Source organism: Eretmochelys imbricata, chromosome 8 (assembly GCF_965152235.1).
Source record: "Eretmochelys imbricata isolate rEreImb1 chromosome 8, rEreImb1.hap1, whole genome shotgun sequence".
Classification (NCBI taxonomy): Eukaryota; Metazoa; Chordata; order Testudines; family Cheloniidae; genus Eretmochelys; species Eretmochelys imbricata.
In genome coordinates this window covers 66,344,330-66,369,191 of record NC_135579.1, presented here as the reverse complement: position 1 = coordinate 66,369,191, position 24,862 = coordinate 66,344,330, and the positions used below count along the sequence as shown (strand labels likewise).

Here is a 24,862-nt window from a genome sequence, read left to right as displayed (position 1 = left end):
ATTTGATCAGCATGGAGAGCTCGCCAGCACAGCTGATCATGGAGACTCAAGGCAGCAAATGTGCTCCAGTATGGAGTACACAGGAGGTGGTGGATCTTATTGCTGTGTGGGGAGAAAAATCTGTGCAGGCAGAGCTCCGATCCAGCAGAAGAAATGCTGATATCTATGCCAAGATTGTGCAGGGCATAGGGGAGAAGGGCTATACTAGGGACACGCAGCAGTGCCGCATGAAAATAAAGGAGCTTTGGGAAGCGTACCAGAAGACAAGGGAGGCCCCACACACATGCTGCTTTTATGAGGAGCTGCATATAATTCTCAGTGGTGACCCGCCACTACCCCAAAATGCTCTGTGGATACTTCCTGGGAGCCCCGGGTGGCATGTCTGTGGAGCAACAATGAGGAGGACATTGTTGAGGAGGAGGAGAAGCAAAAGAATGTTAAGCCGGCAAGTGGACAGCCAAGAACTGTTTTTAACTCTGGAGCCCATCCTCTCACAGGACCAGTTGGTGGCGGAGCGGGATGCCGGGGAAGGCACCTCTGGTGAATACACATTCCCAATCAAACTGTAGGAGTTACATACTATTATTTTTTATGTTTAATCTGAACAAAAAAGCATACTTCAAAAAACATTTTTCATTGTGTTGTGTCAGTTCAATAGAGCTGACATGTAATCTAATTTATTTATATAATGTCCAGGGGCGGCTCTACCAATGTGATATATGCCATCATGTGCCAGCAATGCCCCTCTGCCATTTACATTGGTCAAACTGGACAGTCTCTACGTAAAAGAATAAATGGACACAAATCAGATGTCAAGAATTATAACATTCATAAACCAGTCGGAGAACACTTCAATCTCTCTGGTCACGCAATCACAGACATGAAGGTCGCTATCTTAAAACAAAAAAACTTCAAATCCAGACTCCAGCGAGAAACTGCTGAATTGGAATTCATTTGCAAATTGGATACTATTAATTTAGGCTTAAATAGAGACTGGGAGTGGCTAAGTCATTATGCAAGGTAGCCTATTTCCCCTTGTTTTTTCCTACCCCTCCCCCCCCAGACGTTCTGGTTAAACTTGGATTTAAACTTGGAGAGTGGTCAGTTTGGATGAGCTATTGCCAGCAGGAGAGTGAGTTTGTGTATGTATGGGGGTGGGGGGGTGAGAAAGCCTGGATTTGTGCTGGAAATGGCCCACCTTGATTATCATGCACATTGTAGGGAGAGTGGTCACTTTGGATGAGCTATTACCAGCAGGATAGTGAGTTTGTGTGTGTGGTTTTTGGAGGGGGGTGAGGGGGTGAGAGAACCTGGATTTGTGCAGGAAATGGCCCACCTTGATTATCATGCACATTGTGAAGAGAGTTGTCACTTTGGATGGGCTATTACCAGCAGGAGAGTGAGTCTGTGTGTGGGGGGGTAGAGCGTTAGAAAACCTGGATTTGTGCTGGAAATGGCCCAACTTGATGATCACTTTAGATAAGCTATTACCAGGACAGTGGGGTGGGAGGAGGTATTGTTTCATGATCTCTGTGCGTATATAATGTCTGCTGCAGTTTCCACGGTATGCATCCGATGAAGTGAGCTGTAGCTCACGAAAGCTCATGCTCAAATAAATTGGTTAGTCTCTAAGGTGCCACAAGTACTCCTTTTCTTTTTGCGAATACAGACTAACATGGCTGTTACTCTGAAATCTACCAATTTTGCCGCCCCAAGCAGTCACTGCTGAATTGCCGCCCCCGCAATAGCGGTGGAGTTGCCGCCAAATTGCCGCCCGGCCCAGAACAGCAACAGAGCTGGAGCCCAAAAGCCACGGCAGTAGGAAGAGCGGTGGAGCTGCCGCCGAATTGCCGCTGCGGGACACGGATTGCCGCCCCATTTTAAATGCCGCCCCAAGTACCTGCTTGCAAAGCCGGTGCCTGGAGCCGGCCCTGATAATGTCTTATTTCCTAGGCACTATAGTGATAGGCTCTTTACAAATACCTCTGTAGATTTTTGCAACTTGCTTTTTAATGTAATGCGATACAATAAAGGTTACAACTACTTTTTCATTATTTAATTAAAAAACACATGACTAGCAATAAGACAAAGAGAACCCTGTACCCCAGGCACAATCTGCTGCTCTCATGTGATTTTTGCCTAATGTGTAGTGTATACCGGCATCTAAAGAACCTTCATGAGAAGGACATTACTGTGAGCTAATGGAAAATATGGATGAATGAAAAAAGCATTTTCCATGGGTACATACAAAAATTGAATAAAAATTCCTGTTTGATTATTTCTGCAGATTTCTCTAAGCAGTGGATAACTGGCATAGAGGTTTATACCCTTATTTTAGATTTCAGTTAAAAAATGCCTATTCCATACTCCAATGTCTATATATTATTTTAAAAGAAAATGTCATTGGGAAAAGATCTGTAAAATATTCTGTCCATCAGAAAGAAAATCCACCTGCTTAAATCCCAATCACATCATCCACTCAGGAAAAGCCTGACAGTGGCATGAGCTATTAATTTTCTAGCATTATAAACCCAACTCCTTGGGTAGATGCCATCTATTTATTTGCCATGAAGTGCTGTGCACTATTACCAGACTGTACAAAGAACTGCATTTGATGATAAAAACAAGAGACCCTACAATTAGATAATCAGTTAGTGGGCTCATAATATTCCAACACAAAAACTATACTTAATCCTTATAAAGACAATAAAACTATTATTGCAATGATGAACCAGTACAATATGCTACCCCATATACAATATTGATGATGGTTTGTACTACAGTTCTGAACAGGTCTCAAGAAACAGATCCTACTACAAGTTCAGCATATGTGTCAAAGCATATAATTGGGGCAGCTTACAGACAATACTTAACTCTGAAGTCCTAATGATTGTAATAAAAGTAGAACCCTTTAAGATCTGAGATCTCTAGGGGCCTTCTACAAATGGAATTCAAATGTCTGTCTTAGAGCTTCCTATCTATCCTCTTCACTCTGGAAGCCAAAATCATCTACACAGACAGAGTCTCTTTTTATCCAATGTGGGGAATTCTGTTTGGTGTAACAAAGGTGCTTATGTCATTGAAGGACTCTGTCAGACCGGAGATAAATCCCTTATGAAGGGCTTCAACTCTGTTTTTTTATAACTACAAGCTATATACTTCCTTCTCTTGTACTATTGATTCAGTTTTAAGCTAACATTTTCTTTAAAATATAAGGTAAATACAGTTGCCTCCATAAAAGCTCAATACTTTAAGTATAAGTGAAGCCATTTGCTGTCTTTTATGAAACTTATAAAGGACATCCCTGACCAGGGCTCCAATTCTTATCTCACTTATAATGGATATACACTGGTGTAGCCCCATTGTCTTTAGGGGAATAGCTCCTGACTTACATCAGTGTGAAAGGAGAATCAGGCCCTACCTAATGGTAGTAAGAAATATCATTCCCTGCTTGACAGGTGTAGTGTTTAGATGCTGCTTGTAATTATTAGAACTGGGAGCACTGGCTGTAAGGAGTCTGAAAGGACAGGAAACAGGAAGGAGTGGGGAGGAGTTGAGGAGGCCGAGTGAGAGCTACCGAGGGTCCAGCAGCAACTTGGTAAAGAGGTTACCACTTTAAAAATAAAGTCCTGTTGAAGTTTGTTAGTACCTTGCCTGGTTGCTACAACATTTTGGTGATGAGGGTGGATCTTCTGCCTCTGAATCCACCTGTACCCTTTCTGCAAAGCCCAGGTGAGCCTCCAATTGTTTTTACTGCCTGGATCCATATGTCTGAGACTTATCTGCTTGCAATCACTGCTACAGAGATTTCTGAAGTAAGAAAGCATGCTCTGCTAATCCACTGTTTGGAGCAGAAGGGCAGCGTATATTTTACACTTTTCCCCTTGCAGATGATAAATATGAGACTGCACTCACTGCGTTAAAGAACATTTTTGTGCCAAAAATGAATGTAGTAGCTAATCGCTACAGATTTCGCCAGTGTGAGCAGAAAACAGGGGAGACAATAATTCAGTATACCGCTTCCCTGAGGAGTCTGATTGTAACTTGTGACTTTGGGAATATGGCAGATGAGATGATTAGAGACCAGCTCATTGAGAAAACAACCATGCTTCGTGTCAGAGAACGCTTACTTCTAGAACCACAACTTACACTAGAAAAAGCAATAACCATTGCTATTCAGATTGAGTCAGCTACAGCTGAAGCCAAAATAATGAGCATGGATACAGGAGGCATAGTCCAGGCTGTGACTCCTTTGCAGAAAAGTTCACTATCACTGCAGACAAATCATAGAATCATAGAATATCAGGGTTGGAAGGGACCTCAGGAGGTCATCAAGTCCAACCCCCTGCTCAAAAGCAGGACCAATCCCCAATTAAATCATCCCAGCCAGGGCTTTGTCAAGCCTGACCTTAAAAACTTCTAAGGAAGGAGATTCTACCACCTCCCTAGGTAATGCATTCCAGTGTTTCACCACCCTCCTAGTGAAAAAGTTTTTCCTAGTATCCAACCTAAATCTCCCCCACTGCAACTTGAGACCATTACTCCTTGTCCTGTCCTCTTCTACCACTGAGAATAGTCTAGAACCATCCTCTCTGGAACCACCTCTCAGGTAGTTGAAAGCAGCTATCAAATCCCCCCTCATTCTTCTCTTCTGCAGACTAAACAATCCCAGTTCCCTCAGCCTCTCCTCATAAGTCATGTGTGCCAGACACCTAATCATTTTTGTTGCCCTTCGCTGGACTCTTTCCAATTTATCCACATCCTTCTTGTAGTGTGGGGCCCAAAACTGGACACAGTACTCCAGATGAGGCCTCACCAATGTCGAATAGAGGGGGACGATCACGTCCCTCGATCTGCTCGCTATGCCCCTACTTATACATCCCAAAATGCCATTGGCCTTCTTGGCAACAAGGGCACACTGCTGACAAATGATTGATTACAAGAGGAAACCTAATGAAAAACTACTGAATCAGAAAATTAAAAATACAGTAAAAGCATGCTTTTGCTGTGGATCCCCACAACAGCTTGTAAGCTACACAGGATGAATGGCAAAAGTAGCTCAGTGCAATTATTGCAAAAAGATTGGGCATTTTGCTAAAGTATGTTGCAGCAGCCAGTTCAATCAACAAGTGCATGCAGTTACAATACCAGACGTTACTGTGCTGAACGTGGACAAAATCACTACTGTACATATTCCAGAACAAATAAAGTGCACGATAAATGATTCCGCCATACCCTCTGGCAAATCACACTCTATTCAGCTAATGTTGGACACTGGCTCAGCATTATCTATACTACCTGATTCCATCTATTTGCATTACTTTAAAGATGTGCCTCTTACTGAACCCAAACTTCTCTTGGTGTGCTATTTGAAAAACCATAGTCAAGTACATGGCTGCCTGCCAACGATGGTTACTTTTGGTGATTGCTGTGTAACTGCAGAGTTCTACATTGTCCACAAAGGCACTCCTATCCTTGGCAAAGATTTATTGGCTGCTTTAAATCTCAGGGGAGTTAATGGATGAATTGATCTTCCACAGCAAAGCACTCTTGTGGTACACACACCAGTTTCAGCTGGGACCCAGCACCAGGTTGAGGAGAAACTTGGCTGTGCTTATGGGCTTCTGCATAAAGTTAAAATGCAGAATAATGTGATGCCTGTACGACAGAAGTTACGATGCTTACCATTTTCAGTCAGGGAAGTTGCTTCAGAGGAACTTAGAAAACTTGTTCAAAAGGACATTATTGAAGAGATTGACTCCTCGGAATAGGTTTCACCTATAGTAGTGACGCAGAAGAAGGGTGGAGGCATTCGCCTTTGTGTAGACTTAAGGGAGCCAAATAAAGCTATTGTGATTGACAGCCATCCTCTTCCTCACATAGAAGTATTTGCAGACCTCTATGGAGAAAAGATGCTTTCTACTCTTGATTTGCAGACTGCATACTACCAGGTTATGTTGCATGAAGATAGCAGAGACCTCACAGCATTTATTACACATGAGGGACTATTTCATTTTAAACGTGTTCCATACCGTCTCACATCTGCCCCAAGTGCCTTCCAAAAAATGATGTAATTGATTCTGAAGAATCAACATGGAGTTCAGTGCTATCTGGATGATATTATTGTGTTTGGAAATAATTCTGAGGAGCATGACAATAACCTGCAGTCTGTACTAAACTGCATCAACAAAGCAGGACTCAAGCTCAATAGACAAATTGAATTTTCCTTTCTGGGGCATACAATTTCACAGGCTGGACTAAAACCTGATCCAGATCATATCCTGGCAATTTCAAATGCTCCTCCTCCAACAGATTTGCAAACCTTACGTTCTTTCTTGGGTCTTACCTCCTGGTATGCAAAATTCATTCCCAATTATGCTTCTGTCATTGAACCGCTACGAGAATTACTATGGAGAAGTTCACCCTTAATGTGGACAATGGATGCACAAGCTAGTTTCGAAACGGTGAAAGACTTGATTGTACATAGTCCAGTACTTGCACTATTCAGTCCTGCATTGCCCACAATTGTAACTACTGATGCTTCTGATTATGGACTTGGGGCTTTCCTCACACAACTTCATGAGGGCAACACAGATAGGACTGTTGCATTTGCTTCAAGGACACTAAGTAATGCTGAGAGAAAATATTCTACAGTTGAAAAAGAAGCACTTGCTTGTGTCTGGGCGACTGAAAAATGGAGAACTTACCAGTGGGGCTGCATGTTCAAGTTGCGCACAGACCACAGTCCTTTGACGACGTTGCTCACCATGAAAGGACTGGGAAGAGCACGATATCATATTGCTAGATGGTCTGCAAGACTACTCTCTGTCAATTATGAACTGGAATATAAGCCAGGAAACCAAAATGTGGTAGCTGATTGCCTTTCTCGCCTTCCTTTGCCGTCACCAGATGGTCCACTGGAGGATGAGGATGCAGTAGTTGCGCTTATTACAAGCACTCTTACTACAGTTACAAAAGAATAATTTCAAGCTGCTTGTTCAGTGCGTCCAAATCAACAAAAACTACGGGAATTTCTGACAAAGAGACGGCCCAGTAACCCTAAAAACCTTGACCCAGTTTTGCTGCCTTATTTTAGAGTTCGGGATGAACTTTCTTTGCTTGATGGCTGTGTGCTATGAGGTACACACTGGCTACTTGTGCCAGAAGAATTACAGTCAAAACTCATACACCTGGCACACGATACTCATCAAGGAATTGTCAGAACCAAACAACGACTACGGGATCTGTACTGGTGGCCAGGGATGGACTCTGAAACTGAAGCACTCATAAAGTCCTGTGTCACTTGCCAAATGCATGATAAAACAGCAGTGACATGTACCCCTCCATTACAGCCTGTTCCTCTTCCTGAATCTTCATGGGAAAAAGTGGTGATTGACATTGTAGGATCCTTTGATACTGCTCCAAGTGACTGCCGTTATGCCATCACTTTAATAGACTATTTCAGTAAATGGCCTGAGGTAGTGTTTACATCGCAAATCTCTTCTGCTACAGTAATTAAGTTCATCTCTTCAGTTTTTAGCAGGGAAGGTAACCCCAAAGAACTGGTTTCAGATAATGGTGGACAATTTACTTCCCTGGATTTTGAAACTTTTCTAGCAGAGAGAAACATTTTACACAGAAGATCATCCCTATATTACCCTCAAGCCAATGGGGAAATCGAACGGTTTAACAGAAGTTTGAAAGAGAGTTTGCAAACGGCTGAACTGGAAGGGCAATTGTGGATACCCTTCACAACTGATTTCTTGCAAGCATACCAGGTTACACGACATGCCACAACGCAAAGATCACCCGCAGAGTTACTGCATGGGAAACAGATGAATACTAAACTGAACATTGCTGGATTGTTAAAGGCACGACCTGATGCCCCAACCGAGGATGATGTGAAAAAAACAGTTGAACAGAACCAAGCAAAGTATAAGGCTTTCACAGACAAGCGGCGGGGTGCTAAGGAACCAAAGTTTGAGTGTGGTTCCTTTGTTAGAATACGAAAACCTGGAATTTTATGCAAAGGGGACCATAAATTCACAGCTCCTCTTAAAATGATAGAGAAGAAGGGACCTTACACCTATCGACTTTCTGATGGGCAGGTATGGAATGCTTCTTATCTTGCATCTGCCTATGCACCAAGAGGAGATTATGCCAACACCCAGTCTGCATTAGATGACTTCACTGTAGTATCAACACACCAAGACATTTGTAGTGGAACCTGGGCTTGAGAGATGGCCTGTCAGACCCAGATGACCACCTGTCTGGACTAGAGACTATGTTATGTAGTATCTACAGTGTTTTCAGTGTAATATTTCTTCCAACAGTATAGTGTCTTGTTTCGTATTGGTTCGTGTGGTTAGAACAACAATGTTTATTTTAATTGGGAGAGTTTCTTAAGAGAGGAGGGAATGTGGTATTTAGATGCTGCTTGTAATTGTTAGAACTGGGAGCACTGGCTGTTGGGTGTCTGAAAGGACAGGAAACAGAAAAGAGGGGAGAGGAGTAGAGGAGGCTGAGTGAGAGCTACCGAGGGTCCAGCAGCAGCTTGGTAAAGAGGTATCCACTTTAAAAATAAAGTCCTGTTGAAGTTTGTTGGTACCTTGCCTGGTTGCTACAACAACAGGTTTCTCTATTCTATCACTCAGAAGAGACTGAGCATGATTAACCAGGTTAGCTAAATAAAAATAATATGACAAATAGCCAATTACAATGCTAATTTTATCTTCCTTCTGTGCCCCAAAGTCATAATCAATAAACCTATTGCCCATATTGAAATGTGACAGTCATACAACACATGTTCCACTTCTGGTCAACTGAAGGCCTTCTCTGGCTCCATCAAACAAAAGATTAAGCAGAGATAAGGTAAACTTCTCCACAATCTCTACTGTACTGTGAGCAACAGAACAAAATGAAAAGAAGACATACACTGACTCCACAACTGTAACGCAACTTAACTGGGAGACTAAAGTCAAAATGAATTTAAAGTTTTTAATTAGGGCTGTCAAGCGATTAAAAAAATTAATCATGATTAATCATGCTGTTAAACAATAGAATACCATTTATTTTATATATTTTTGGATTTTACTACATTTTCAAATATATTAATTTCAATTACAACACAGAATACAAAGTGTACAGTGCTCACTTTATATATATTTTTGATTACAAATATTTGCACTGTAAAAAACAAAAAAATTGTATTTTTCAATTCACCTCGTACAAGTATTGTACTGCAATCTCTATATCATGAAAGTTGAACTTACAAATGTAGAATTATGTACAAAAAGCCCAACTGCATTAAAAAATAAAACAATGTAAAATTTTAGAGCCTACAAGTCCACTCAGTCCTACTTTCTGGTCAACCAATCATTCAGACAAACAGGGTTGGTTACAATTTGCAGGAGATAATGCTGTCTGCTTCTTGTTTACAATATCACCTGAAAGTGAGAACAGGCATTCACATGGTTGGCATTGCAAGATATTTACATGTCAGATGCGCTAAAGATCCATATTTCCCTTCATGCTTCAACCACCATTACAGAGGACATGCTTCCATGCTGATGATGGGTTCTGCTTGATAATGATGCAAAGCAGTGCGAACTGATAGATGTTCATTTTCATCATCTGAGTCAGATGCCACCAGCAGAAGGTTGATTTTCTTTTTTGGTGGTTTGAGTTGTGTAGTTTCCACATTAGAATGCTGCTCTTTTAAGACTTCTAAAAGCATGCTCCACACATCTTCCCTCTCAGATTTTGGAAGGCACTTCAGATTCTTAAACCTTGGGTCGAGTACTGTAGCTATTTTTAGAAATCTCACATCAGTACCTTCTTTGCGTTTTGTCAAATCTGCTGTGAAAATGTTCTTAAAACGAACATGTGCTGGGTCATCATCCAAGACTGCAATAACATGAAAATATGCAGAATGCGGGTAAAACAGAGCAGGAGACATACAATTCTTCCCTGAAGGAGTACAGTTACAAATTTAATTGATGCATTTTTTTTTAATGAGCATCATCAACATGGAAGCATGTCCTCTGGAATGGTGGCCGAAGCTGGAAGGGGCATATGAATGGTTAGCATATCTGGCATGTAAATACCTTGTAACGCCGGCTACAAAAGTGCCATGCAAACACCTGTTCTCACTTTCAGGTGACGTTGTAAATAAGAAGCATTCTCCCGTCAATGTAAACAAACTTGTTTGTTTTAGCAATTGGCAGAATAAGACTTAGGATTGAGCGGGCGTGTAGGCTCTAAAGTTTTACACTGTTATGTTTTTGAGTGCAGTTATGTAACCAAAAAAAAATCTGCGTTTGTAAGTTACACTTTCACGATAAAGAGATTGCACTTCAGTACTTCTATGGAGTGAACTGAAAAAAACTATTTCTTTTGTTTATCATTTTTACAGTGCATATATTTGTAATAAAAAATAATAATATAAAGTGAGCACTGTGCACTTTGTATTCTGTGTTGTAATTGAAATCAATATTGAAAATGTAGAAAAACATCAAAATATTTAATAAATTTAAATAGGTATTCTATTGTTATAAGTGTGATTAATCGTGATTAATTTTTAAAATCACGATTAATTTTTTTGAGTTAATCGTGTGAGTTAACTGCAATTAATTGACAGCCCTATTTTTAATATCAACAAAAGCAAAACATATTTAGTGAACACACTACTCTGGACTCCCACTCTTTCACAATGTTAGGATTTCCTCATAATAAATTATGCCACATTTTGATTTTGCCTCAGTTAAGAATTCATGACTCTAACAGCTAGTATAAAGATGTGCCACTGTGAGACCAGCATTTGGTCTTTTCTGTATTTTTCCTTTCACTTCACTTTCTTTATAATGTTTAGAAATAACCACTTTGGATTTCAGGAAAACAAGCTGTTTTCTTGGCCTCATATATGCTGAACAAAGTTTAACATAGTTCAACAATGGCTGCCAGGCAGAAAAAGTCATGCCTGAGATTTTCTCCCTATTTCTTCAGTCATCATAATTTCTGTGTGTTAGTCTGTCTAAATTCCCTTCTGCTATAATTAATCTACCTGTTACCACCAGAAGTAGCATTATAAATGGTTTTCTAAAGGCACCCATCACACCAATATATAGGTGCACTACCAGTATGACAAGGAAAAGGCTTTATCCTTTTTCCATCTCCAAGAATGTGATCTCTAGTACTTCAAGAGGCTCTTCCATTGAAGCATTCATTCCTCTTCTTTGAATGGCTAGTTCTAAGGGCAAGTCTACACTACAGCGGGGATCGATGCTCTGAGACTGATCCAACAGCAGTCGACTTAGTGGGTCTAGTAAAGACCCACCAAATCGACTGCAGATTGCTCTCCAGTCGACCCCTGTACTCTACCCCTGATGAGAAGAGTACGGTAAGTCGACGGGAGATTTACTCCTGTTGACTCACCACGATGTAGACCCAGTGGTAGGTAACTCGACCTGAAGTACGTCGACTCCAGCTGTGGTATTCACATAGCTGAAGTTGTGTAGCATAGGTCGACTTACAGCGGTAGTGTAGACATAGCCTAAGTAACTATTTTAAGTGCAAATATTGCAAGAACACTAAAAAGCAACAAAAACAATTGGTTATTTTACATAGCATCTTACTGGGACAAGCTGTGAAGCCTGATAACATACATTCAAGTTTTGGGGCTGCTGGAGTTGAACACACTGACTGGTTTGCATGTTGAATCTCCAGATTCAAGGGTTCCTTGTGGTACAGTATGTTAGCGCACTGGTGACAGAGTTCAAATCCTCTATATTGTAGATCACAAGCAAATCAGAGTTTATTATTTCCATTCTGGTCTTCACTGTACAGAAGATGATGAATTGCAAACTCTCTGAATGGGCCCAATCCTATGAGGTGCTAAGTAGATTCAGTTCCCGCTGACTTAAATGAGAGTTGAGTACCTTCATGACTTGCAGGACTGAGAAATTATGAAAAAGTGAAGCCCAGAACCGGAAATGCAGATAATGAATCTCATTGATGAGGCACCCACTCAGAGCTATGTGGGGCAGGCTTCCATATTACAAGCAATTCTGGTTCTAGTCAGAACTATTGGTCTGCACTTTCATAACTAAATTTATTTTCAGAATTTAACAAGGTTTCTCAATCTTTTCATATGTATTCTTACACAGAATGAAAAGGAATCAGTGGGACCAGGTTCAGAAAATTCTGTAATAGTTGCTAGCAGTCTTTTGCTTTATGTTTACAGAATCATCTATAAGAAATTTGGCTTCACCTATTATTTGGTAATAGACCCTCTGGACATTTCAAGAAAGGACATCAGAAAATAATCAAATATTTGTGCTTGATTTGAGTGGAAGGGAGAGAAATATAAAACGGTACAAAAGAAACTGATATTACCTGGTTATAAAGTCAGAACCACGTGAACTATCCATATAGTTTCTTCTATTAGCATTCAAAATAGGAACAGAAGATGCATCTTTCACAGGTTCAGCTGCAAAATAGAAGACAAAACCTCCACATTATTTTAGTTTATCATGCCGTTCAAAACCTTATCAACAAAGCTGGCTGAAATATTCTGAAGTAATTTTTATTCCATAAGCTTACACAAGTAAGTTTTAATTTTTTCAATTTTTTAAATGAAAAGTGTTCTTTTTTTTTTCTTAGCCCCTCTTCTCTCCCCTTTTCCCCATTTTGCCACTGAAAAGGGAAAGAGGAAGAATAGGAGGCACAAAGAAATGCTGATAAATCAAAAAACTGAAAAAGCCACCAAGTATTTTGTTTTCTGAGGAAAATTTCAAGAGGAAAAAAATGATTTTTGCAAGTTTTTCATTTTGAAATATTTGGGCTACATCATAACTTAGTTAGCACCATTTAAAATTATTTTTTCCAGATGTTTTGTTTATTATACAATATATGCATAAAAATATTAAGGCAGTAAAAGCCTACACAACAGAACTGTGATCCCAGGTGCCAGTGCTGAGACCATGGTACTATAGCACATAATTCTTGCCTTGCCTCCACAGTCTCTAAAAGGTCTGCCTGAGAGGCAGATTTATCAATCTGAAAAATTGCTGAAGAAAGATTGTGCCTGAAATGATTTTTGCTATGCAGGTGCAGAGTTTTGTCATTCCTCCCTGTAGTTGTTTGATCTGTTCTCCACTCTGCTTTGAGTACTTTCACTTTTGTGTCTCATTCTCACCAATAAAATATTATATGGGTCAAATTCTGCACTCAGGTATGTCTACAAAATCCCACTGCGTTTACAGGGTTTTCACAGATTATAAATGAGTGGAATTTAAGGCTTATCTAGATTACACCAATGTATTTACAGCTAAGCAAATTTTCCTGGTCTAGGGAAGACTTTAATCATCATGTCTGTTGATGATGTATGAGAAGGAAGAGGAATCTGCCTCTCAGCTTTGTTGAGAAATACATTCAAATTTCATACAAGGAAGGTTTCCTGTTTACATAGTCAATTTTCAGCTCTCTAAGAGGCTGGTCTGTAGCCAAGCTCTGTGAACTGAATTGTAGATTAAATCTGTTTACACTATAGAAACCTGAACTCTATAGGGCTTGTACAGCACTGGTTAACATGAAATCAAAAACAAATACTTTGTTACCTTGGGGATTAATGACAACACGAGGCTGTACAAATGATGGCTTCACCACTTCAAACCACCAGAAAAGTTCTGCCATGAACACCAAATAATTACTCTACAAGAAATCAAGGAAATTTAGGTAAAGATAAAACCATACAAATCTTAATCCTAAATATAATAATCATATAACATTCAGAAAAGGTCTCTGTATTTTGTCCAGTCTTCATTAGCAAATCTGTTAAACTACTTAGATGGTCAGATCAGCGGTGTATATATGTATAACAGGCTGGCAGCACAACCTATTATTAAGGTTGCCTGACAGTTCCCATTATAAGACCCTGCTTATAACTTTACCAAACTCTGTCTGGATTGAATTTTTCCATGCTGAATTTTCCTCAGGCTGAATTTTCCTGGAAAGTTTTAGCCAAAACAGTTCTCAGACATTTCTGAGAATGAGACTATTGAAAAATATTTTGTTTTGCCCATGTTAAAAAATTCTGGTGACCTTTTCTTAGACCTCTCTAGCGCTTTCGTTCTTGAAGCAAGGACTTGAAAATTTGCAGGTGGTGGTCTTTGTGTCAGGGATGTGCCTTTTGGTTTCTCCTTGGAATTCCACTCAACTGTGGCGAAGTTACAGGCTTCTTGAAAAATCAGTTAGCATACGCTCATTAGAGACTTGCTAGAGTGTTGCAGCTAAAAGCTCTGAAGATTCCATCTACACTGGGGAATGCTGCAGTTCAGGGATGAGCAGAATATTCCCTGCAACTGCAGATTGGGCCTGCTGCAAGTATGTGCTTCAACTGGGCACTGGAACATTGAGCAAAGAGCTTGTCGATTTTGTGCTCTCAATGTCCCCCCCCTCCCCCGCCCCTTGCTGGAGCATGGAAGAGGAAACTGCCTGAATCGAATATGGAAGGGACAAGAGCCACACTGGAGAGAGCAGTGGAGGGACAAGGAAGGACACATGGCTGGTGTGGTGGAGAGACTGGGACTGGCTAGGGAAGGAGACTGGGATTGCAAGACAGTTGGATTGAAACTGGGACTGGGAAATGGAGGGGCAGCAGATTCATAGATTTCAAGTCTAGAAATCACCATTACATAATGTAGTCTGATCTCAGGGGAGACTGGGAACCCAGGAGGGAAATGGGGGTGGAGGTTCTGGGAGCCAGAGATGAGTGGTTTCAGAGTAGCAGCCGTGTTAGTCTGTATCCATAAAGAGAAAAGGAGTACTTGTGGCACCTTAGAGACTAACAAATTTATTAGAGCATAAACTTTCATGAGCTACAGCTCACTTCAGATTGAGATTGGATGAGTAGCTGGTGGGAAAGGCTGGGAACCAGTGGGGCAAAAGGAAGAGGAAGTGGACAGGGAGGGGGACAATTGGGACTGACTGGAGAAAGAGATTGGGACAAAGAGCTGGGGGAAAGACGACTGGATGAGGAGCCCAGGGCGGGAGACTGGGAGCCAGTTTGGACAGGGAATTGGGCAGGCAGGCAGGCAAAGAGAAACAGACTGGACAAGGAGCTGGGATGGGGGCAAACTAGGACTGACAGACAAGGAGACTGGGGACAAAGAGCTGGGGAGAGGAGAAATGAAACTGGGAATACCTAGACAAAAAGCTCATGGAATTGCGGGTGGAGGGCAGTCAAGCTTGGCAAGGGGAGAGGGAACAAGCAGAAGTGTCTCCTCCAGCGTCTGGAATGGAATCCATGATTTCTGAGTCTGACCATTCCTTTGCTACCAGCAAATTGTGAAACACACTGGCAAAGTATCTTATCTTCCCCACTCCACAATGCCGCTCTACACAGATTATGACAACCCACTATTGCTGTAAGCTATTCCATTCGTGGCAGATGTCTGTGCAGTGAATCTAAAGGTTCCAACCTGATGACCCACCTGACACCTGATGGAATATGTTTTCAGTTTGCTTTGTTGAAAAGCTAGGAAATCACACAGACACACCTCTATGTTAAAAGAAATTAAGGTTGTGAAGTCAAACACTCAAAAGTTAGGAAATGCCAGAACTAAGATTATAGAGAAAATAATTTAAAAATAGTTAAAAATTCCATGTTTTCCTTTTAATTGCAGTGGTAGGATTGTTTATTATAATTTTACAAATGAAACTAAAAAGCAGCAGGACCACTCACTGTATTATAGAAATAATAAAAGTGGTACATCTATTAATGAGATCAACATTTTACCATAGACATAAAGCCACTTCACACACAAACCACATACATGTAATGAGTTTTCAGAGCTTAAAAGGATGCTTTGGGTGTAAATCAGCAAAATTATATTTTTGAAAGTTTTGTTTTGTAAACATTTACATTGTTTTATCTACAGGCAACTTTCAGATAATTTGTACAAATAGATTTATAGAGCATGCTTTGCAAAAAGACTTGGCAAATGTCAATTCATGCATTGCTTTTCTTTTTTCACAAGCAATTAATCCATGCCTCATATATACATATATATCTGTCATCATACAAACTGACCACAAGATGTCAGTGTAGGGAAAAGCGAAGCCATCATCTTAGTATTTGGGTGCTCTGTGAATCTGTAATTTGGGATGATTATTCTTATGTTCTTCTGGTTATTAATTTCTGAGAAGCATCACAGCACACTGGTTGCAACCCTGCTAGTACATCACATGATAGTGTACCTAATTTCTTCTTTGGGACTTTTTTTGCGTTTTTTTGGTTAATACCTGCTGCAGAGTGAAGATAAAGAGGAGCACTATATTCTTGGTTGATAACTTTCAGACATGACACTGGATTATTATTTTTAACTATTATAGCTAAAAGGAGTTGTGTGCCCAAATGCTCAAACCAGCACCACTGGAGTCAATGGGAGTTCAGTGCCAGGGGTATTTTAATTTATTATTATTAATAGCACCAAGTGCCCCTTCTTTGGCCTCAAATCCTCAATTCTCTAGAAAACTTTTCATTTGAGTTTTATCCTTGCATTTTTGCTACCACTCCAACTTTCCGAGTCAGGCACATAAGCCTACTCTGCTGATTCCCAAGCCCTTGACAGAAACATTTTACAGACCACAGTGCGAGTTCCACTACAATAAATTGTACTTTTGGGAATATAACTGTAGTATCAGACACTATGAGTAACTATTTCTACTGTGTCTTTTGTAGAACTACCACATTCCACGGACAGTACTTTTACCATGGCTGGCTGTTTGTATGTAAGTAAACCAAAGGTTAAGATAGGTTCAAAAGCATGTTGTTCTTTACAGGTAATGTATAGCCTATAAATCCTGGATAAAATTTTCAAAAGTGCCTAGGTCCTATTTTCTAAAGAAATTTAAGACACTTAGGAGCCTAAATTGCATTGAAAGCCAATGGGACTCAGGCTCCTAAGTGCTTCAATTATATTTGAAAATGGGGCTTAGGCACCTCTGAAAATGTTTATCCCTTAAAGCCATTGAAGTAATTGCAAACACTGTTCAAAAGATTGAGGATATTTTCATTATTCAAACAAGAACAGTTTGGTTATTTGTCTTGAAATTAATACAACAAAATTTTAAAGCAATGCTAATGAAACAAAGGATTTGTGTATTGATCATAGTCTGATATGAAAGTATTCATAAACATCTGAGTGAGTATATTTTGATCTTTAAGCAAATACTCAGCTTAAAAGAAAGAATCTGTAGTCTACCCTGTATTCATTAATAAAGACATCCAAAATGCAGGGCTTTTTGTCAAGGAATGGACAACCTCAGGAGGAATGTTGAATTCAAATTTAGACATAGAGTGTCCTTGTTATTTGACTGTGTATTTAACTATGGAGAGACAAGGTGGGCGAGGTTATATTTTTGGTTGGACCAACTTCTGTCGGTGAAAGAGACAAGCTTTCGAGCCCCTGATAGCTCTTTGAGACTTCAGTCTTCTTCAGCCTTGAAGAAGAGCTCTGTGTGGCTCGAAAGCTTGTCTCTCTCACCAACAGAAGTTGGTCCAATAAAAGATATTACCTTGCCCACCTTGTCTTTCTAATATCCTGGGACCGACATGGCTACCACTACACTGCATTCAAACTCTGATGTCTAACAGCTCACTTGAGCACACAATACTTGGATTTATGCATGCAAATTAGGGACCCAAATTAAAAATGATGCCCCATAGTATGACTCACATCCTTGTATCACCATTTCACTAGCAAGTTGCTAATTTTATATAGCCTTTAAGATATCATATTCTGAGGAAGCCATGATTCTTGTCTCATTGAAAAATTTATTAGTTAAATTGTGGGGAGGGAGGGGGAATCAGAAAAAAAAACAGTCAATTAGGACAGAAGTCTAAATAGTATATCATTTTAATTCACAAAGAAATGTGCTCACACTACACAATGACTGCAAACGTTCAAATAACATGAGAATATCTTAAAGAAAACAATTCAAATACAAAATCATCTAACAGCATATGGGACAGCCTATTTCTCCACCTGGCAGTTGACTTTAAAAAGACTGGTAGCTTGATTTTTCAATTTTGAATACCCTTGGCTTCATGGTTTTGGGGATCAATGTGAAAATCTCATGCGGTGACCCCATGGCTTCTTTATATTGGGTTGTGGTAAAGTGAATGAGAAGGAGAACATCACAAGTGATCTGGTGTGGCATGTAGAAGAATGCACATATTGATATTTGAGATTCTTCTCTGAGAGTTCCCGGTATTAAGACAGTCTGATGACAAATCATGCTTAATAAACAGTCAGTTTTTTGTACAGCATATTAACAAAAGTGAAGGCAGTCTGTTAGTATAGAACTACATCAGGAAAATATGGAATTATAGCTGCTGCCTTATCTTCCAGCACCTGGGACAAAATATGACTTCCGGTGCTTATTAACATAAAAATAAGCAGCATCCTCATACTCTCCCAGATACAGTTTAATAACTGCAGTTGAAAGTTGACACATCATTCAAACCATATGGAGAAAGACATGTTAACTTAATGGTACATTCAAACTCTTTAAAGTTGTTTCAGGATATATCTTCACTGCAGAATTAACTTGGGCTCTTATTTGGGTGTTGTCTCTAATTTGGCTCCCACCCACACATAAAAACCTCTGTCCTGAGTTTGGGGTGATTTTAATCCAGGCTAGCCATTTTATCTGGGGCTATAGGCTAACGCCCAAGTGCTGCTTTCATTCAAACTAGTAACCTGCACACTTTGTGGTGGGGATGCAGGCTAAATCATTTGAATGTTGACAGTCCTCTGATGTATCCCACAATTCCCCCAATGAGTGCAGAAGGGCAGACAAGTTATTCCATTGTTTACTGGGAATAAATTATACAATGGCTCACCTTATTGAAGCACTAAAAACCACTGGATCTATCCAGAAGTCCTAGCAACAAACACAAGTGCAACTATTAATAGTAAGAACAGAGTAACTAGTGGCTGCTCACAACCCGGGTTAGGAAAACCCAATGCTCAGATTTGGGAGCTGATCACAAGTGCTTAAACTGAAAGCTGTTCACACACTTCACCACAGAATAAAAAGGTTCAGTGGCCAACAGCTGAACCAGATGTTGTCATAGTTATGTAATACAAACTACAAATATTATTAGAAAAAAGCCCTGTCTTTCCATTCAGCATGATAATTAAATGAAGGAAAAATTATACTGAAATCTTTTCCAGTGAAGAAAAGTGTTCTGTTCAGCAATTCTGGGTTAGTGTAAGGTATCTTTTGGACTCTAACACACACTAGAGGAAAAATCAGACCTAAAGTTTCAAAATAAATATGATTTTCTTACTTGGATAATTTCTGCACCAGGGATAAAACCCCAACTCCTACCTTGCAGATACACATTTTTACGGTAAATTAAAATGTCAGTTATTTTCCTAGTGATAGTTTTGCCCTCATTTGGAAGAGCCTTATAAGTTAAGTACTTACATTTTTATATACTGAAATATTGTATGAACATATTGTGAAGAACTCAAATGTTATATGTCTGTAAATATTTTCTGTTGTAGGGGGGGTTGCAGTACTGCTACCCTTACTTCTGCATGGCTGCTGGCAGCGGCACTGCCTTTAGAGTTGAGCAGCTGGAGAGTGGCGGCTGCTGGCCAGGAGCCCAGTTCTGAGGGCAGAGCCGCTGCCAGCAGAAGCAAGGATGGCATGGTATGGAATTGCCACCCTTACTTCTGTGCTACTGCTGGTGGGGCACCACATTCAAAGCCAGGTGCCCAGCCACCAGCCGCTGGTCTCCAGCTGCCCAGATCTGAAGGCAGTGCAGAAGTAAGGGTGGCAATACCGCGGCCCCCCTAAAATAACCTTGTGACCCCCCCACCTCTACTCCCCCGCAACTCCCTTTTGGGTCAGGGTCCCCAATTTGAGAAATGCTGGTCTCCACTGTGAAATCTGTATAGTATAGAGTAAGAGCACACAAAAGACCAGATTTCACAGGTCCGTGATGTATTTTTATTGGCCAAGAATTTGGTAGGGCCTTAGCTATGGGTGAATCTTACAACTGGGAACTCCAGCCATCTGCACTGAGGAATCGTCAACAAAAGGACTCAAGACTCTTCATGTTCTGCTCTCTTCTCCAGGAAAATGAGTGATGCAAATAGATTCCTCCCATAAGCTGAGTTTGTAGCTCAGAACACATGGCAGGAGGGGGAAAAAACCTGAACCAAAGCAACTAGGTATCTCTATGCTGCTTGGACTCTCGGTGGGGAAGAGAGGTGGAGGACAGGGCCAAGATTTTGCTAGGCACAAGCAAGATATCCTCAGCTGCTAAGCCTGTGTTAACCCTAAAGGCCAAATAGAGCTTGCTGATTTATAGAAACCTATATTACCTTTTGAAACCCAAGACTAAAGCCTCATCTACACTATTTGGTTAGATGTCCGAACTGTGGAAGCGTCTTCACTTAAATTTGGCTCCCACCAAAATAAGTGCCTCTCGATGCTGATTTAGTAACACCATCTCCCTGAGCAGCGTAGAGTCACAGTTGACATAATTAAGTCGACAGAGTGTCTGTGTGCACACTAAGGTTGCCAGCCCTCCCAGATTGGCCATGACTCTCCTGGAACTGGAATCGATCTCCTGGTAGCTGCTGAAACCAATCTGGGAAATTTTAATAGGCCGCTAAAAGTCTGGTTGGTGGCACAGTGGGGCTACAGCAGGCTCCCTACCTGTCCTGGCTCTGCGCAGCTCCTGGAAGCGACTGGCATATCCAGCTCCTAGGCGCAGGGGCAGCCTGGGGTCTCCACGCACTGCCCCTGCCCTGTGTACCGACTTTGCAGCTCCCATTGGCCAGGAACCGCGGCCAATTAAAGCTGCATAGGTGGTGCCTGAAGGCAGGGGCAGTGCACAGAGCCATCTGGCCGTCCCTGAGCCTAGGAGCCGGACATGCCGATCGCTTCTGAGAGCCACCCGAGGTAAGAGTGGCCCTGCCAGAGCTTGCACCCCTTACCCCCTCCCACATCCCAACTCCCTACCCTATTCTCCTCCCTCACCCGAACTCCCTCTCAGAGCCCGCACCCTCAGCCCCCTCCCGCACCCCAATCCCCGGCCCCAGTCCTGAGCTGCTGCCCACACGCAAACTCTCTCCCAGAGCCCACACCCCCTCCTACATCCCAACCCCCAGACCCAGGCTCAGCCCAGAGTCCCCTCCCTCACCCCAAACTCCTCAGCCCAAAGGCCGCAGTCCCACCCCCTGCCCTGTGAAAATGAGCGAGTGAGTGAGGGTGGGGGAGAGCGAGCGACAGAGGGAGGGGGGATGGAGGGGACAGGGGAGGGGGCAGGGAAGGGCAGGGCAAGGATGTTTGGGTTTCTGCGATTAGACAGTTGGCAACCCTAGTGGACACTGCATTGCTTACATCAACTGTTACTGGCCTCCAGGAGCAATCCCCCAATCCTCCACAGTGACAATACAAATCGATACAAGCGCTCCTGGTGAGAACACGCACCACCGACACAAGGAGCCAAATGTGCACACACACAAACACTTTAATAACTGTGGTGGCTGTATGCCAATGTAAGTTAGGTCGACATAATTTAGTAGAGTAGACATGGCCTAAGTCATTTGTTTGCTCTGTCTGCTTGCTTTAATCTTGTAATTAACTCTCTATTTCTTTTCCTATGTAATAAGTCTTCATATAGTTTACTATAGGATTGGCTACAAGCAGTGGCTTTGGTGTGAGACCTAAAGTGCAATTGACCTGGGGTGATTGGCCCTTTGGGATCAGAAGTAATCTGAATATTGGTGTGATTCTTGATGTAAGGGACCATCTATCACAGAGATAAGCTCACGTGGGTGGCAAGACACACCCGAGTACCCAAGGGGGCTGTCTTTGACTCTGTGTGAAGGCTGTTATAGTGCCTGAGGAATTTGCACTTGATGCAGTTGGTTGACGAAATCTAAGTTTAGAACTCACAACCAATCAGGGATTTGTACCCTTGTTTCTAACAGTCTGCCCTGAGGTGAGCTGTAGCTCACGAAAGCTTATGCTCAAATAAATTTGTTATACAAATCTCGCCACTGTATTTTCCACTGAATGCATCCGATGAAGTGAGCTGTAGCTCACGAAAGCTTATGCTCAAATAAATTTGTTAGTCTCTAAGGTGCCACAAGTCTTCCTTTTCTTTTTGCGGATACAGACTAACACGTTTGCTACTCTTAAACCTGCCCTGAGGTTGTCACTCATGCTCTTGCCTCACTGCTGAGAGCATTACTCCCACAACCAAGCTTTTGGCTACTTTTTGATTTATCATCTGCATGCTAATCTACAGTTAGTGCAGAAGCATGACATCATCTTAATGATGATTCATAACTGTGCTCTGAACACATTTCAGACTGGTTCAAAAATTACTTAACACTAGATGGTAGACTTGCAGCTGTAAACATTTGGGTTGATAGCTCTACTCTCTCATTTTCTAAACGATTCTGGCCTTAGTTACTTCTTTTCCCTTCTTGACATTTCATGCCTACCTAAAGGCTATTAATTAACTTGATGATATAAAAATTAGTTTATTTTTAACTTTTGATAGAGTACAATGAAATAATCCTACTGTTCAGATATAGTAGTCAGCGTAAATGAATACAAGTTTCTATACAAAAATCTACTAATTGCATTTCCTGCTTCTGTATAAAAGGCAAATAATGTAACGGTGGTTTTTATGGTTCAGCAAAATTTACATAAACAATCCTTTATGTTTCCTTTAGAATCTCTTTATTTCCCACACACAGTTTTAGGATTAAGATTAATTTTAAAGAATCCATATACTTAAGGCATTACATGTCAGTAAATTTCACATATTGCCCAGAAATAGTTTGACTAATCTTAATGTTTATAGAGAATCTTGGATGTCTTAATATTTATTAATTTTGGAATTACATATTTAAAAATTAAAGTTTAATTAATAGCATAACATAATTTTAAAATGCACATTTCTTTTATAACCAAGCTTCAATCAACTTGTGTTCCGGAGGGAAAGTAGCCAGATGCAAACATAATCAGTCTTTCAAAAGCTATTCATGTAAAAATACATATTAACGAGCAGCCTCAAATTCAAGTAGATAGTTAATATGATCATACAACAGAGAGATTCGAAAACAGAGTGAAAGGGGTGAGAGTTGAGGTATTTCAAACATTCTGTGGAGAAGGCCAAATTACATTTTTAATTATGGACTGTGGGCTTGGACTACAATGTTAGGCCCAATATACCACTTAGATCAGGGGTGGGCAAACTTTTTGGCCCGAGGGCCACATTGGGGTTACAAAACTGTATAAAGGGCCAGGTAGGGAAGGCTGTACCTCCCCAAACAGCCTGGCCCCCGTCCTCTATACACCCCTACCACTTCCCACCCCTGACTGCCTACCTCAGAACCCTCCACCCATCCAATCCCCCTGCTCCTTGTCTCCTAACTGCCCCATCCTGGGACCCCCCGTTCCATGACAGGCCCCCCCGGGACTCCCACCCCCTATCCAACCCCCCTGCTCCCTGACTGCTCCAACCCCCATCCATACCCCCATCCCCTGACAGGCCCCCTGGGACTCCCACGCCTTTCCAACCCCCACCCGCCATTCCCCATCTCCTGACCACTCCCCCAGAACCTCCACCCCATCCAACTGCCCCCTGACAGGCCCCCCGGGACTCCCACACCTATCCAACCACGCCCTGCTCCCTGCCCCCTGACTATCCCCCGGGACCTGCCGGCCTGGTCCCCTCGGCCCCCTTACCATGCCACTCAGAGCAGCATGTTTAGAGCTGCGCCGCCCAGGCAGAGCCAGACACGCTGCCACGCAGCCCTGCAAGAGCGCGCGGCGGCATGGCTGTAGGGGAGGAGGGACAGCAGGGGGGAAGCTGGGGGCTAGCCTCCCCAGCCAGGAGCTCAAGGGCCAAGCAGGACGGTCCCGCGGGCCGCTGTAGTTTGCCCACCTCTGACGTAGATCAACAGTAGTTCTCCCACTGACATCAGAAGGAGAGTTGTACTAAGACAGAGGATAGAACATGGCCCTTATGTAGCAACACAACTATTAGGATTCATCTACACTGCAAACTTTTAAAGTATGAACATGATTTTGAGCCACTGAGGGCATGTCCATATGGAGACTTAGCGCATGGCAAACCAGGGCATGACTGTACAAGGCTCTAGCTTGCTGCACAGTATGTCACAGCAGGGTCCTCACAGCGACTTAGCATGTAGCAAGCTAGTGTGCGATAGATTTACATTCATGTGCCACCCACTATGTCTCTGTATGGACAAGCCCTGAGTTAGATGACATGATGCTGAACATGTTTTTTTTACTGGTTAGCAAGTCAGTCAGCATTATGTCAGGAAACTCAATTATTCAAAACTGTATTCAAATACAAATGAGCCCTTAGATACGGTTACTGCTGCATTTAACATTGCTTAGTGGGAAAAACTGATTCCACGACCGCTATTTCTGCCCTTTGCTTATCTGGCCTTTTGTGCATGCAATTACTCACTTTGCATGCTTAATTTAGTAATTACATGCAGAAATAAGGCATCCATTTCATGTGTGCGACTTCACATCTAAATTATTTGAAGATCTGCTCCATATTAGATTTCAGACCTAACATCCTGTTTAGATGACTGAGGGGAGTTCAGACCTTTCATAACTGTTCCAGGCTAAGACAATGTTAAATCATTTCACATTCAGAAGGTTGACTTCACAACATAAAGCTTCCACTCTGTTGGATCTGAACAAGTCAAGTAGGTCAGAAACATTTAAGATTCCCGATTTAAGAATATATTCTCTAAGGCCTGGTCTACACTAGGAAATTAGG

General features: G+C 41.6%; 1 protein-coding gene across 5 annotated transcripts in view; it reads right to left on the bottom strand.

The window, feature by feature from the left end:
- The window catches only part of CAMSAP2 (calmodulin regulated spectrin associated protein family member 2), a 171,928-nt gene that overhangs the window by 19,686 nt on the left and 127,380 nt on the right, over positions 1-24,862 (bottom strand). For all 5 annotated transcript variants that reach the window (XM_077824526.1, XM_077824522.1, XM_077824523.1 and 2 more), the window contains 2 exons: positions 13,617-13,710; positions 12,394-12,487 (listed from right to left, as the gene is read on the bottom strand). In XM_077824526.1, the coding sequence (XP_077680652.1) occupies positions 12,394-12,487; positions 13,617-13,710 (188 nt within the window). The remainder of the gene's footprint in view (positions 1-12,393; positions 12,488-13,616; positions 13,711-24,862) is intronic.